The sequence below is a fragment of the Salvelinus fontinalis genome, unplaced genomic scaffold (assembly GCF_029448725.1).
Source record: "Salvelinus fontinalis isolate EN_2023a unplaced genomic scaffold, ASM2944872v1 scaffold_1679, whole genome shotgun sequence".
Lineage (NCBI taxonomy): Eukaryota > Metazoa > Chordata > Actinopteri > Salmoniformes > Salmonidae > Salvelinus > Salvelinus fontinalis.
Genome location: NW_026601888.1, coordinates 1 through 16,269, shown reverse-complemented (window position 1 = coordinate 16,269; position 16,269 = coordinate 1). Strand labels below are relative to the sequence as shown.

Genomic DNA, 16,269 nt, shown 5'->3' with positions numbered 1-16,269 from the left:
AAAGCACAGATGATGATAAAAACAGACCACACATGTATCATATCCAATAAAACTGATCACACATGTTGTTTGAAGTGCTTAAATGACCACTGACTTCATTTAAGAGGAGAAGGATTTGAAGCCAGGCTAAAAATTGTTTAGACCCCACAGATAGTTTTGATACACTTCCACTACGGACCAACAGCTTGTCTAGGACTGTGTACTGTATACAGTATGTCTCTCATCTGTGTGTATGTTTTAGAGTAAGTGTGTGTGTGTGTGTGAGTGTGTGTGTGTGTGTGAGTGAGTGAGTGTGTGTGTGTGTGTGTATGTGTGTACACTGCGTGCACAACAGCCCATCAGTGTTGGTTTCACAACTCAGTACAGAATAACACAAACCAGCAGTGTCAAAGCAACATTTGTTAAGGATCTATAATTGCATTACACTTCACAAACATTCAGTACAGCATTCCCCACAATAAAAATAATAAACAGTTTGGCACCTGTACAATGTCAACACTCAGCGCAAGGAAAAACATTCAATTCAGAGAAGAACAGAGAATCATGCCTGAAGCGTTCCTAAGTAAAAGTCAGTATTGAGTAGAACACAAAACAGTCTGTTCTGAACTCTATATCCTATCCCTGACTACCACAGACCAAATGAACATTACTCTGAGTTCAGACACCATCCATAATACATGTCAGACCCAGCCATCAGGTATCATGTATAATGAAAACAGAACTGCAGCTCTACAATATCAAGGTATACAATACTACAACAAAGTTCATGAAAACAGTTCTGACAAAATCCACATGACATACCACGGTTGATAGGTAACTCAATTGAGTAGTGAGAAACATAAATACCCTACAGACTCCTCCTTGAACATGTTCTATTTCTATATTGGCATATCCATAGACATACATATTGAAATATACAGGAAACACAAACACGTTGTCCTTCTCTCTCTCCCCCCGTCTCTCTCTCCGTCTCATTCTCTCCCCCGTCTCTCTCTCTCTCTCTCTCCGTTTCATTCTCTCTCCCCGTCTCTCTCTCTGTCTCTCTCTCTCCCCGTCTCATTCTCTCTCCCCGTCTCTCTCTCTCTCTCCGTCTCATTCTCTCTCTCCGTCTCATTCTCTCTCTCCGTCTCATTCTCTCTCTCCATCTCATTCTCTCTCTCTCCCCCGTCTCTCTCTCTCTGTCTCATTCTCTCCCCCCCGCTCTCTGCCCCCCCACTCTCTCTATCTTACTCTCTCTCGCGCTCTCTCTCTCTCCCTCTACATTAAGTATCCACGTGTGAGCAGCATTCTCTCCAGCATTTGGATATGAAGCAACTCTATGAAAAAAATAATACTTACATACTTAAACAAGACTTACATACTTTCAACTATGACAGATAAAACTGAGGCAAAACCAAGGTCATTTTATGTGCCAGACATAAACTCCCACAGATGGACTAAACCCTAGTCTAGACAGAAGGGAGAAGACCGCTGGACAGGGAAATACATTGACAGGAAATGAACATTCTAATGGGTGGTCCATCTTGTACTACTGTAACATATTTATAAATAAGTAGCCATCAATGACCATGCAAATTCAAACCACAGACAACAACACATGATAACACATTCAATGCTAATTGCTGTAAAAGAAAACAATTGTAACTGTACACTGTATCAAAACATCCACTGTGACCTTTAGTTACTTGTCTTGTCATAAAGAGCCTGCCCATCTTAATACATCATCCAGTGCTTAAGGTCCATCTACATTAGGTTTCCTTTGTCCTTTATAGAATGGAAGTAATTATATCACCAGTAGGCACAACAAGTTAACTGCACAGTACTCCTCTTGGGTCAGAGGTTGTTGTAGAGTCTCAGGCTCTTGGGTCAGAGGTTGTTGTAGAGTCTCAGGCTCTTGGGTTAGAGGTTGTTGTAGAGTCTCAGGCTCTTGGGTCAGAGGTTGTTGTAGAGTCTCAGGCTCTTGGGTCAGAGGTTGTTGTAGAGTCTCAGGCTCTTGGGTCAGAGGTTGTTGTAGAGTCTCAGGCTCTTGGGTCAGAGGTTGTTGTAGAGTCTCAGGCTATTGGGTCAGAGGTTGTTGTAGAGTCTCAGGCTCTTGGGTTAGAGGTTGTTGTAGAGTCTCAGGCTCTTGGGTTAGAGGTTGTTGTAGAGTCTCAGGCTCTTGGGTTAGAGGTTGTTGTAGAGTCTCAGGCTATTGGGTCAGAGGTTGTTGTAGAGTCTCAGGCTATTGGGTCAGAGGTTGTTGTAGAGTCTCAGGCTCTTGGGTCAGAGGTTGTTGTAGAGTCTCAGGCTCTTGGGTTAGAGGTTGTTGTAGAGTCTCAGGCTCTTGGGTTAGAGGTTGTTGTAGAGTCTCAGGCTCTTGGGTCAGAGGTTGTTGTAGTCTCAGGCTCTTGGGTTAGAGGTTGTTGTAGTCTCAGGCTCTTGGGTTAGAGGTTGTTGTAGAGTCTCAGGCTCTTGGGTTAGAGGTTGTTGTAGAGTCTCAGGCTCTTGGGTTAGAGGTTGTTGTAGAGTCTCAGGCTCTTGGGTTAGAGGTTGTTGTAGAGTCTCAGGCTCTTGGGTTAGAGGTTGTTGTAGAGTCTCAGGCTCTTGGGTTAGAGGTTGTTGTAGAGTCTCAGGCTCTTGGGTTAGAGGTTGTTGTAGAGTCTCAGGCTCTTGGGTTAGAGGTTGTTGTAGAGTCTCAGGCTCTTGGGTCAGAGGTTGTTGTAGAGTCTCAGGCTCTTGGGTTAGAGGTTGTTGTAGTCTCAGGCTCTTGGGTCAGAGGTTGTTGTAGAGTCTCAGGCTCTTGGGTTAGAGGTTGTTGTAGTCTCAGGCTCTTGGGTTAGAGGTTGTTGTAGAGTCTCAGGCTCTTGGGTCAGAGGTTGTTGTAGAGTCTCAGGCTCTTGGGTCAGAGGTTGTTGTAGAGTCTCAGGCTCTTGGGTTAGAGGTTGTTGTAGAGTCTCAGGCTCTTGGGTTAGAGGTTGTTGTAGAGTCTCAGGCTCTTGGGTTAGAGGTTGTTGTAGAGTCTCAGGCTCTTGGGTCAGAGGTTGTTGTAGAGTCTCAGGCTCTTGGGTTAGAGGTTGTTGTAGAGTCTCAGGCTCTTGGGTTAGAGGTTGTTGTAGAGTCTCAGGCTCTTGGGTTAGAGGTTGTTGTAGAGTCTCAGGCTCTTGGGTTAGAGGTTGTTGTAGAGTCTCAGGCTCTTGGGTTAGAGGTTGTTGTAGAGTCTCAGGCTCTTGGGTCAGAGGTTGTTGTAGAGTCTCAGGCTCTTGGGTCAGAGGTTGTTGTAGAGTCTCAGGCTCTTGGGTTAGAGGTTGTTGTAGAGTCTCAGGCTCTTGGGTTAGAGGTTGTTGTAGAGTCTCAGGCTCTTGGGTCAGAGGTTGTTGTAGAGTCTCAGGCTCTTGGGTTAGAGGTTGTTGTAGAGTCTCAGGCTCTTGGGTTAGAGGTTGTTGTAGAGTCTCAGGCTCTTGGGTTAGAGGTTGTTGTAGAGTCTCAGGCTCTTGGGTTAGAGGTTGTTGTAGAGTCTCAGGCTCTTGGGTTAGAGGTTGTTGTAGAGTCTCAGGCTATTGGGTCAGAGGTTGTTGTAGAGTCGCAGGCTCTTGGGTTAGAGGTTGTTGTACAGTCGCAGGCTCTTGGGTTAGAGGTTGTTGTACAGTCGCAGGCTCTTGGGTTAGAGGTTGTTGTAGAGTCGCAGGCTCTTCAGTCCACAGGATGAAACGGCAAGATTTATTCCTTACACTAATACCCTTAAGGTAGTGCAGGTAGTGTCCATTCCTTTACACATGTGTCTCTAGTTAAGTGCCTATTCAGTCCTCATAAAGTTAAAGTGAATCAGTTGAAGGTAACTGTATTTACCAGATGAAGAGGTTGAGTAGTGCTCCCTATAAACGTTCATGTAATGTTCATGCAATGTAAAATGTTCTAGACTATGGTGGAAAAAGAGCTCCAAATTGTCTGCAGTCATTTCAACTGAAAGTTTAACTGCCACTGTGTAACTGTACAGACCCAAGGCCTGTGACTTTCGACCTTCAGCCTCAGGCCTCAGGCAAACGGGTTGTCCGACCGGAGTATGGTAGGTGTCACCGTCTCGATGTCGTGGTAGCTGTTCTTGCCGTTCATGTGTTCGGTGTGCCCGTCGATGCTGTAGCAGCGGTGCACCTCCGTCAGGGATGACGCCACGTATGAGGCTGAGCGGAAGACGTCTGCGTGGGCGAAGTTACTGCCAAACTGGATCCTCTGCTGGTTCCAGTGCCTTCGCAAAACACCTTGGACCTGGAAGAAAGAAAGTTCCATCGGACAAAAGTTGACATTGCTTCAACGTTATACCTTATCAATGTAACTATGGTCGCATCAACTCAGCTTTCTGATGGAGAGTTAGTTCAGAATTGACGTAATATCTCGCTGAAGTCTTACCTCGCCATTGAAGAAGCAGAAGATGGTGGCAACGAGGAGACCCTGAGGATAGAACGAGTATACTTCAGCACAAAGAAGATAACACTAACCAGTTTGGGACACTACTCTAACTTAACTTCTAGAGTTGAGTTAAAAGTTCTAGAAGGTCTCTAGAGTTTTAGAAATGTGAGAATGTTCTAGAGTTGTCCTACCTGGTAGTGCATGAGGATGTTCATAATGTAGTCGTAGATCTCCAAGGCGAAGCGTCCCTGGGGTTTGTAGGGGAACAAGACAAACTGGATGCCCAGGAGAGGGACAAGGATCAGGGTGGCTCTCACAGCCTTCATGTAGAGGCTAGATTCAGCCTGATGGGTCACCTAAAATACAACTTTATTAGTCCATTTGTTACAGCAAATAGAGGAAATTATCTTCTGCTTGTTGGTGGATTACCTTCAGTTTGGTGATGAGGACACGCACAATGTTCAACAGGAAGAACAGATTCACCTGGAGAGAGAGGGGGAGTGAAAGGGGGAGGGAGATAGAGAAGGGGGGTAGGAGGGAGGGAGAGGGAGGGGGAGAAGAGACAGAGAGAGAGAGATATTTTGGAAATAAGCCTATGTGTCCAATGAGTCCAGCCAGAGACCAGCACATTATGTTCAAAGTAAATGTACTTAAAGTCCCACCCAGAGTGTAAAGGAGACCTGAGGTTGATGACTCTTCTGTTTACAGTGATCACACAAGGAAAAGAACAGGGATGGTCGTAAACGTTAGTTATTGTACTTGGAATTGTGGCTTAAAGAAGGGCTCACCAGCAGGGCAGCACAGATGGGACCATGGATGATGTAGAGCAGGGATGTGTTTGAGCTGATCCAACAACTGTGGAGGAGAGAGGGAGATGCCAAGAGATATTTGACTCATGTGGATAACATGGCTTATCCATGAATTACTGTATGTGGCAGAGAATGGCATACTTCTCAAAGACCAGAGAGAAAGTTATCACAATACTTACTTATCATTGTAGTAGTAGCTTCGTGCTATTGCATGAATCAATGCAGGTATGAGTGGAAATCCTGGGAGATGATTCAATAATTGATTTTAATGGATGACATAATGGACAAACAACTGTAATTCAACATGAAATGAACATTTAGAAACGTCCCTTAAAAAGGCAAACGTTGTATAATCGTGTTATAGTTAATTGTTTCGTTAGTTCGTGGTTTTGTGGTAACTTCACGTACCCCATCCAAGCAGGTAGTACCACATGAGGTGCTGTTTCTCAGCAAACACGGCCACCACGATGAGTGTGTGCAGGTAGATGCCCTCACACAGCATCCAGAAGTAGTTACAGCCAAACAGGTACAGGTGAATAAACATGATCACCTTACAGCTCACCTGGTGGTGGGGTAGCAGAACTAGTATCAGCCTGGAATATCCCCCGTCAGTGTCAACTAACAGTCTATGGTTGAGCAGACATTTTTGTCTACTGAGCTTGGAAATGCTTTGCTCATTATTTACATCCTAAGTTAATTCTGTTCTTGTGAAACAGGTTGGTACCTTTAATATATAAACCTTTAATATATTTACACCTTTAATATACACTACCATTCAAAAGTTTGGGGTTACTTAGAATTGTCCTTGTTTTTGAAAGAAAAGCACATTTTTTGTCCATTAAAATAACATGAAATTGATCAGAAATACAGTGTAGACATTTTTAATGTAGTAAATGACTATTGTAGCTGGAAACGGATGATATTCTTTGGAATATCTACATAGGCGTACAGAGGCCCATTATCAGCAACCATCACTCCTGTGTTCCAATGGCACGTTGTGTTAGCTAATACAAGTTTATAATTTTAAAAGGCTAATTGATCATTAGAACACCCTTTTTCAATTACGTTAGCACAGCTGAAAACTGTTGTGCTGATTAAGGAAGCAATAAAACTGGCCTTATTTAGACTAGCTGAGTATCTGGAGCATCAGCATTTGTGGGTTCGATTACAGGCTCAAAATGTCTAGAAACAAAGACCTTTCTTCTGAAACTCGTCAGTCTATTCTTGTTCTGAGAAATGAAGGCTATTCCATGTGAGAAATTGCCAAGAAACTGAAGATCTCGTACAACGCTGTGTACTAATCACTTCACAGAACAGTGCAAACTGGCTCTAACCAGAATAGAAAGAGGAGTGGGAGGCCCAGGTGCACAACTGAGCAAGAGGACAAGTACATTAGAATATCTAGTTTGAGAAACAGACGCCTCACAAGTCCTCAACTGGCAGCTTCATTAAATAGTACCCGCAAAACACCAGTCTCAACGCCAACAGTGAAGAGATGACTCTGGGATGCTGGCCTTCTAGGCCAGTGAGTAAGTGTGTCCAAACTTTTGACTGGTACTGTACATGTACAGTATAATTAGTGCTGCTTTGCATACTGACAGGGTTGTACTGCACTAGTCCCTGGTTGTTAGTCATCATACTGACAGGGTTGTACTAGTCCCTGGTTGTTAGTCATCATACTGACAGGGTTGTACTAGTCCCTGGTTGTTAGTCATCATACTGACAGGGTTGTACTGTACTAGTCCCTGGTTGTTAGTCATCATACTGACAGGGTTGTACTGTACTAGTCCCTGGTTGTTAGTCATCATACTGACAGGGTTGTACTGTACTAGTCCCTGGTTGTTAGTCATCATACTGACAGGGTTGTACTGTACTAGTCCCTGGTTGTTAGTCATCATACTGACAGGGTTGTACTAGTCCCTGGTTGTTAGTCATCATACTGACAGGGTTGTACTAGTCCCTGGTTGTTAGTCATCATACTGACAGGGTTGTACTAGTCCCTGGTTGTTAGTCATCATACTGACAGGGTTGTACTAGTCCCTGGTTGTTAGTCATCATACTGACAGGGTTGTACTAGTCCCTGGTTGTTAGTCATCATACTGACAGGGTTATACTAGTCCCTGGTTGTTAGTCATCATACTGACAGGGTTGTACTAGTCCCTGGTTGTTAGTCATCATACTGACAGGGTTGTACTAGTCCCTGGTTGTTAGTCATCATACTGACAGGGTTGTACTGTACTAGTCCCTGGTTGTTAGTCATCATACTGACAGGGTTGTACTGTACTAGTCCCTGGTTGTTAGTCATCATACTGACAGGGTTGTACTAGTCCCTGGTTGTTAGTCATCATACTGACAGGGTTGTACTAGTCCCTGGTTGTTAGTCATCATACTGACAGGGTTGTACTAGTCCCTGGTTGTTAGTCATCATACTGACAGGGTTGTACTAGTCCCTGGTTGTTAGTCATCATACTGACAGGGTTGTACTAGTCCCTGGTTGTTAGTCATCATACTGACAGGGTTGCACTAGTCCCTGGTTGTTAGTCATCATACTGACAGGGTTATACTAGTCCCTGGTTGTTAGTCATCATACTGACAGGGTTGTACTAGTCCCTGGTTGTTAGTCATCATACTGACAGGGTTATACTAGTCCCTGGTTGTTAGTCATCATACTGACAGGGTTGTACTAGTCCCTGGTTGTTAGTCATCATACTGACAGGGTTGTACTAGTCCCTGGTTGTTAGTCATCATACTGACAGGGTTGTACTGTACTAGTCCCTGGTTGTTAGTCATCATACTGACAGGGTTGTACTGCACTAGTCCCTGGTTGTTAGTCATCATACTGACAGGGTTGTACTAGTCCCTGGTTGTTAGTCATCATACTGACAGGGTTGTACTAGTCCCTGGTTGTTAGTCATCATACTGACAGGGTTGTACTGTACTAGTCCCTGGTTGTTAGTCATCATACTGACAGGGTTGTACTAGTCCCTGGTTGTTAGTCATCATACTGACAGGGTTGTACTAGTCCCTGGTTGTTAGTCTTCATACTGACAGGGTTGTACTAGTCCCTGGTTGTTAGTCATCATACTGACAGGGTTGTACTAGTCCCTGGTTGTTAGTCATCATACTGACAGGGTTGTACTAGTCCCTGGTTGTTAGTCATCATACTGACAGGGTTGTACTAGTCCCTGGTTGTTAGTCATCATACTGACAGGGTTGCACTAGTCCCTGGTTGTTAGTCATCATACTGACAGGGTTATACTAGTCCCTGGTTGTTAGTCATCATACTGACAGGGTTGTACTAGTCCCTGGTTGTTAGTCATCATACTGACAGGGTTATACTAGTCCCTGGTTGTTAGTCATCATACTGACAGGGTTGTACTAGTCCCTGGTTGTTAGTCATCATACTGACAGGGTTGTACTAGTCCCTGGTTGTTAGTCATCATACTGACAGGGTTGTACTGTACTAGTCCCTGGTTGTTAGTCATCATACTGACAGGGTTGTACTGCACTAGTCCCTGGTTGTTAGTCATCATACTGACAGGGTTGTACTAGTCCCTGGTTGTTAGTCATCATACTGACAGGGTTGTACTAGTCCCTGGTTGTTAGTCATCATACTGACAGGGTTGTACTAGTCCCTGGTTGTTAGTCATCATACTGACAGGGTTGTACTAGTCCCTGGTTGTTAGTCATCATACTGACAGGGTTGTACTAGTCCCTGGTTGTTAGTCATCATACTGACAGGGTTGTACTAGTCCCTGGTTGTTAGTCATCATACTGACAGGGTTGTACTAGTCCCTGGTTGTTAGTCATCATACTGACAGGGTTGCACTAGTCCCTGGTTGTTAGTCATCATACTGACAGGGTTGTACTAGTCCCTGGTTGTTAGTCATCATACTGACAGGGTTGTACTAGTCCCTGGTTGTTAGTCATCATACTGACAGGGTTATACTAGTCCCTGGTTGTTAGTCATCATACTGACAGGGTTGTACTAGTCCCTGGTTGTTAGTCATCATACTGACAGGGTTGTACTGTACTAGTCCCTGGTTGTTAGTCATCATACTGACAGGGTTGTACTGCACTAGTCCCTGGTTGTTAGTCATCATACTGACAGGGTTGTACTAGTCCCTGGTTGTTAGTCATCATACTGACAGGGTTGTACTAGTCCCTGGTTGTTAGTCATCATACTGACAGGGTTGTACTAGTCCCTGGTTGTTAGTCATCATACTGACAGGGTTGTACTAGTCCCTGGTTGTTAGTCATCATACTGACAGGGTTGTACTGTACTAGTCCCTGGTTGTTAGTCATCATACTGACAGGGTTGTACTGCACTAGTCCCTGGTTGTTAGTCATCATACTGACAGGGTTGTACTAGTCCCTGGTTGTTAGTCATCATACTGACAGGGTTGTACTGTACTAGTCCCTGGTTGTTAGTCATCATACTGACAGGGTTGTACTAGTCCCTGGTTGTTAGTCATCATACTGACAGGGTTGTACTAGTCCCTGGTTGTTAGTCATCATACTGACAGGGTTGTACTAGTCCCTGGTTGTTAGTCATCATACTGACAGGGTTGTACTAGTCCCTGGTTGTTAGTCATCATACTGACAGGGTTGTACTAGTCCCTGGTTGTTAGTCATCATACTGACAGGGTTGTACTAGTCCCTGGTTGTTAGTCATCATACTGACAGGGTTGTACTAGTCCCTGGTTGTTAGTCATCATACTGACAGGGTTGTGCTGCACTAGTCCCTGGTTGTTAGTCATCATACTGACAGGGTTGTACTAGTCCCTGGTTGTTAGTCATCATACTGACAGGGTTGTACTAGTCCCTGGTTGTTAGTCATCATACTGACAGGGTTGTACTGTACTAGTCCCTGGTTGTTAGTCATCATACTGACAGGGTTGTACTAGTCCCTGGTTGTTAGTCATCATACTGACAGGGTTGTACTAGTCCCTGGTTGTTAGTCATCATACTGACAGGGTTGTACTAGTCCCTGGTTGTTAGTCATCATACTGACAGGGTTGTACTAGTCCCTGGTTGTTAGTCATCATACTGACAGGGTTGTACTAGTCCCTGGTTGTTAGTCATCATACTGACAGGGTTGTACTAGTCCCTGGTTGTTAGTCATCATACTGACAGGGTTGTACTAGTCCCTGGTTGTTAGTCATCATACTGACAGGGTTGTACTAGTCCCTGGTTGTTAGTCATCATACTGACAGGGTTGTACTAGTCCCTGGTTGTTAGTCATCATACTGACAGGGTTGTACTAGTCCCTGGTTGTTAGTCATCATACTGACAGGGTTGTACTAGTCCCTGGTTGTTAGTCATCATACTCACAGGGTTGCTCTGCACTAGTCCCTGGTTGTTAGTCATCATACTCACAGGGTTGTACTAGTCCCTGGTTGTTAGTCATCATACTCACAGGGTTGCTCTGCACTAGTCCCTGGTTGTTAGCCACCGCTGTCAACCAGATGATGGTGATGACTGAGTTCAACACAAATGAAAAGAATAGGTTTTTGTGGAGTGTTATCCTCTGGCAGCTTAGACTCCTGGTAGGGAAAGAAAGAAAATATCCGTATGCTGAATGGACAACAATGGAAGGGGATCAATGTACTTTCTTTATTGAGTTAAACTCCTTACAAGTCCTTATAAATACATTCTCCCCACATCATTTATGACGCTTGTGTCGTCAATGCCTCCTTATGAGTAGGCCCGTATGAATGACTTTTTCCTCCTTCTTTCCATAGAAAATAATTAAATTATTCAATCTAAAGTAAGAAAAACACCATATATATATATTAATATATATTTCTATATTTTATATTTATTTCTATATAATTTAAAACAGTAGTGGGGAATGCTCTAAGTGAAGATTGTGTTAGTTTTTTATGATCATGTTTTGTAATTTTGTATTTTATTGGGTTTTGTGTTGATATGTGTGTTTATATTGTGCAGGGCTCATTTGAAAAAGACACTTTGTCTCAATATGACACCATGTTAAAATAAAGATGAATAAAAGGAATATAAAACAGGAGCATACTGATGGGCTAACAGAGTAACTTACTTGAAATGGAAAAATATTCCCAATGAGAAGAACAATGACGTTAGCGACAGTCCATGTCCAATCAGAACCAGGTAGTAGAGATTCATCGCTGTCTGAGAAAGAATACACCATGTCAACCTAACATGCATTACAATATAATATCCACAACAATTTAACTACATTAAAAAGCTTATCAAAAGGTCACTTTTCTTACCACTCTTCCTGCGCTGGTGTATGCCGTACATTTGGTGTAGTTTGTCCATGTCCTGTTGCTCTCCGGGTGTAGAAACCAATTACCCGTTTCACTGCACACTTTGGACGCCATTTCTGGTGATTAGAAACAGAAGGTGAGTGGTGTAGTGCATCAACCAACGTGAGTCAACAGAAGAGTGGATAGGTGTGACACGCTCATCTCAGCAATCAACACAGCATTCATTCAAAAAGAGCGATATCCATTCATGAGAATAACTTTCATCCCTTTATCCATACTAAAATGAATGTTGAAGATAGCAAAGGACATTTCTCTCAAAGCCTAACAGAGAATAGCCAGGTTGACTCGTTAATTACCTCATACAGTCATACAATAATCTCTGTTCAATGTCGTTGGGTTGGAGAGACCAGCCAGGGTGCAAAATACAGACCTGCTGTGTCAAAGTCTTGGAAGTAGTCTGGACAGTGTTGGTTTGTAGTGAAGCCTGCCTCTGTGTCCTCCCAGCACAGCCAGCCATCCCACGTCCTGTTACACACTGGCCCTGAGTGAAGGGACACAACAACACACACAGTTTAAAGGGATACTTCGGGATTATGGCAATGAGCATGCTAGCAGATACCCATAGTCATTGCGCTAACGCTAGTTAGCATTGGCTCGCGAAACTACCTCTAACTTCCTTCATACTGCACACATAATAATGGTATCCACAAGTTCATCTGACTCTAGGGAAACAGATTTAGACAAAATCCGGAAGTATCCCTTTAAGCATACTTTTAAGTTGAAACTGAAACTGGGGGGTCTGTTCCTTAGAAGGTGATATTCACTGGGGTTAGGACCATTTCAGTTAAGACTGAAGATTGTTTCAAATTCAAATGGAATATGCTAAGAGTAAATTGAAATACTCTACCATGCAAATCATGAGATTGAAATTGAACAAATGAGCTACCCCCGTTACAACCTGCACCACACCACCCTTAAGGGACCCTTACCTATTTTGTTGTGTTTGTCGTTTTTCATGATCTTCTGATAGCACTCAAACTGAGCAGTGACTATGGTGTTCCTGGTGACACCGATGTCGTGGTAGACGTTCTGGGTATGGTGCTGCTGGGAGTCATTCCCCTCAGGGCTCGCCAACACACACAGCTGAGAAAAAAACGGCTAACACTCAGAGGAAACGATACACTCACGGACAGGTAAGGAGATGATCATAGAGTATTTTAGCGTATCAAACCAAATCAAGAGAGTGAAAGTGTGGATTTGAGAGTTAAATATGAGTTATGATCATGTTTTAACGACTTTCAAGAGGAACCATATTCACTCTGCATGCCACAGTGAGTTTATAAAAGGCATATCGAGGACAAAGGGTAAATGACTTCACAACTTGGGTGAGTATATTACCTCAGTGACAGAACACAGCAACAGAAGTGAGAATATGCCGTTAGCATCCATCCTGGCTCTGCTGTCAACGGGTCCTGGAGGAGAGATAGAGACAGGTCAGCAGGACTGTGAACGGTGGAAGGGGTTTTACTGAGATGAAAATTTCACTCCCAGCCAAGCGAACTGCTATCTATGGCTCAGAGCCAAGACTGCTTGCAATAATCACCCTATCGGTCTCAGAGAGAGGGAGAAAATACTGCAGAAACAGGGAGAAGAGGGAGAGAGATCACAGTCATAATAAACCACTAAAACAATTTTTTTAAAGAAAACCTTTATAGATCAATCTAGATTAACCATTCATATGATTGATTGCTATGTCACTCATATGATAAATTAATTACATTATTATCAATGACATTGTCACTTATATGAATGTTATGTCCAGGGGCGCAACTTTCACTGTGGACAAGGGGGACATGCTCCCCCACACATTCTGAAATTGCATTTTTGTCCCCCCAGTTTTATCATTGGAATGTGATACAAAACGAGGCAATGGTCTGCTTTAGGCCCATGCGTAAAAAAAATATTAATGTCCCCCCCCTCACACACTTCTAAAACCAAAGTTGCGCCCCTGGTTATGTCACCACTGACATAGCCAACTACCCTATCACATCCATGTCAGTAAACAAAACGTCTGAGTCTATTTCCAAATACACTTGTTTTGGTTTGAAAGCATTAAAGAGACACGTGTTGATGTGATGAAGCCATCAATCACACAGAACTGAACCCAGAACCGGCCCCTTTGGCCCTTTCCTCACTAATAAAATACACAAGGAGGTGCAGCCCAATAGCATCTGTGAAGGGAACAGCACCAACTGACAAATATACTACCCGTAAAACTAAGATAACGTACATAGCGAGTAGTGGGTAATATAAATCTGTCTATCACACACATTCAGGTCCAGAACTATTCGGACATTGACCAAGTTATTATTATTTTAACTGTCAACCACAGTTTAAATTCATTAATGAATATAAGCTGAAAGGGCAGATTTCCAGCTTTGATTTGAGGGTATTTACATCCAAATCGGGTGAATGGTGTAGGAATTACAGCACTTTTTTATATGTGGTCCCCCCTTTTTAAGGGACCAAAAGTAATTAGACAACTGGCTGCTCAGCTGTTCCATGGCTAGCTGTGTGTTATTCCCTCATTAGTTCATTTATAAGTAATCAGATAAAAGATCTAGAGTTGATTTCAAGTGTGGCTTTTGCATTCGGAATCTGTTGCAGTTAACCCTCAATATGAAGCCTGTCACTGAAAGTGAATCAAGCCATCATTAGGCTGACAAATCAAAACAAACCCATCAGAGAGATAAAACATGAGGTTTGGCCAAATCAACTATTTGGTACATTCTGAAAAAGAAAGAACACACTGGTGAGCTCAGGAACACCAAAAGGCCCGGAAGACCACGGAAAACAACTGTGATGGATGACAGAATAATTATTTCCCTGGTGAAAAGAAACCCCTTCACAACAGTTGTCCAGATCAAGAACACCCAGCAGGAGGTAGGCATATCTGTGTCAAAGTCAACATTCAAGAGAAAACTTCACCAGAGTAAATACAGACGGTTTAGCACAAGATGTAAACCACTGGCAAGCCTCAAAAACAGGAAGACCAGATCAGAGTTTGCCAAATAAGATCTAAGAAAACCTGTACAGTTCTGGAACAACATCCTATGGACAGATGAGACAAATATCAACTTGTACCAGACGGATGGGAAGAGAGGAGTATGCAGAAGGGAAGGAACTGCTCATGATCCGAAGCATACCACCTTATCTGTGGCATGGTGGAGGTAGTTTAATGGCCATATATGGCTGCCAATGGAATTGGTTCCCTTGTATACAGATTCAGCCAAATGCTTCAAAACTCATTGGACGTTGCTTTACAGTGCAGATGGACAATGACCCGAAGCATACTGCGAAAGCAACCCAATGCATTTTTAAGGCAAAGAAGTGGAATGTCAATCACCTGACCTGAATCCAATTGCGCATGCACTTCCCTTGCAGAAGGCAAAACTGAAGGCAAAATGCCCCAAGAACAAGCAGGAACTGAAGACAGCTGCAGTAAAGGCCTGACGGAGCATCACCAGAGAAGAAACCCAGCATCTGGTGATGTCTATGGGTTACAGACTTCAGGCAGTTATTGACTGCAAAGGATTTGCAACCAAGTATTAAAACTCACAATATAATTTATGATTATGTTAGTTTGTCCAATGACTTTTGAGCCCCTAAAATTGGGGGGCCACATAAAAAGTGCTGTAATTCCTACACCGTTCACCCGATTTGGAGGTAAATACCCTTAAATTAAAGCTGAAAGTCTGCACTTTCATCTCACATTCATTATTTAATTTAAATGTAATTTATTTTCAACTCCAATATGCTGTGTTTCCTTCCAAATCCATTGTGGTGGCGTACGGAGCCAAAATGATAATAACTTTGTCAATGTCCAAATATTTATGGACCTGACTGTAAATCCACAGGGATCTCGGCTACTCAAACTCCCACCGCTGGATATTAATGCATTAGCTATCTTTATCTAAAACAAAAACAGAGCTAGCGACGGCCGTTCCCCAAACATGCAGCGTCAGGTTTAAACCATCAGCTTGGCAATAAGACAAAAGCACTTCTCTTCTCTGAAGCCAAGCAGAATAACAGCAGGCCCAACCATGATAACCTTGTGCCCTTCCTGAAGCACCAGGGAGGAACAGCAGGGAGGAACAGCAGGGAGGGGCCTGAGAGACATGTCAGGGTTTCCTCTCCAAGCTTTCCTGGGTCATAACATGAAGGGTTGAGTCGGCCAACACCCCCAAAGGTTCCACAGTACCAAATTAATGGAATTCATGAGGGGGTGAGGAGAGAGAGTTTGTGAGAGAGCTTGGCAGAACCAAGGAAACATGGAGGTATTTACCCCCCCCCCCCCCCTAACATCCTCTCTCTCTCCTTCTCCTATCCCTGTCTCTCTCTATTTCTCCCCCCCTCTCTTTCTCACTTTCCTGCAGTAGCCCCATCCCAGCCCTCCTAAATCAGGAAGCACTTGTCAACCCTCTGACAGTTTGTTTAACTTATGTCCTTCTCCAACACACCCCTGGAAATGTACCCAAATCTTTCCACTGTCCAAAACCCTAGTCAACACACAGTGCTTTCTCTCGTAAAGGGGCACATTCAGGGGCACCAAGCCCATTCCACGGTGTAGCTAGGACACCTGAAGTGTTCCACTGTGTAGCTAGGACACCTGAAGTGTTCCACTGTGTAGCTAGGACACCTGAAGTGTTCCACTGTGTAGCTAGGACACCTGAAGTGTTCCACTGTGTAGCTAGGACACCTGAAGTGTTCCACTGTGTAGCTAGGACACCTGAAGTGTTCCACTGTGTAGCTAGGACACCTGAAGA

The 16,269-nt window shown here is 43.6% G+C and overlaps 1 protein-coding gene across 1 annotated transcript; it reads right to left on the bottom strand.

Annotated features, from left to right (window-relative positions):
- Window positions 1-384: 384 nt before the first annotated feature.
- On the bottom strand, window positions 385-13,896 carry LOC129849779 (calcitonin gene-related peptide type 1 receptor-like). Its single transcript, XM_055916538.1, has 13 exons — window positions 12,842-13,896; window positions 12,433-12,586; window positions 11,874-11,984; window positions 11,447-11,559; window positions 11,254-11,345; window positions 10,612-10,738; window positions 5,601-5,754; window positions 5,372-5,432; window positions 5,172-5,238; window positions 4,813-4,866; window positions 4,575-4,739; window positions 4,384-4,425; window positions 385-4,242 (listed from the first exon to the last, which is right to left on the bottom strand). Exons 1-13 carry the CDS (start codon window positions 12,890-12,892, stop codon window positions 4,012-4,014), a joined length of 1,422 nt encoding a protein of 473 aa, XP_055772513.1. The 5' UTR covers window positions 12,893-13,896; the 3' UTR covers window positions 385-4,011.
- Window positions 13,897-16,269: the final 2,373 nt, after the last annotated feature.

Coding starts and splice junctions, on each gene's coding strand:
- LOC129849779 (XM_055916538.1), bottom strand. CDS start 12,892: ATGGATGCTAACGGCATATTCTCACTTCTGTTGCTGTGTTCTGTCACT. Junction 4,740..4,812: donor TCCTCATCACCAAACTGAAG/GTAATCCACCAA, acceptor GTTGTATTTTAG/GTGACCCATCAGGCTGAATC. Junction 4,243..4,383: donor TCTGCTTCTTCAATGGCGAG/GTAAGACTTCAG, acceptor TCTTTCTTCCAG/GTCCAAGGTGTTTTGCGAAG.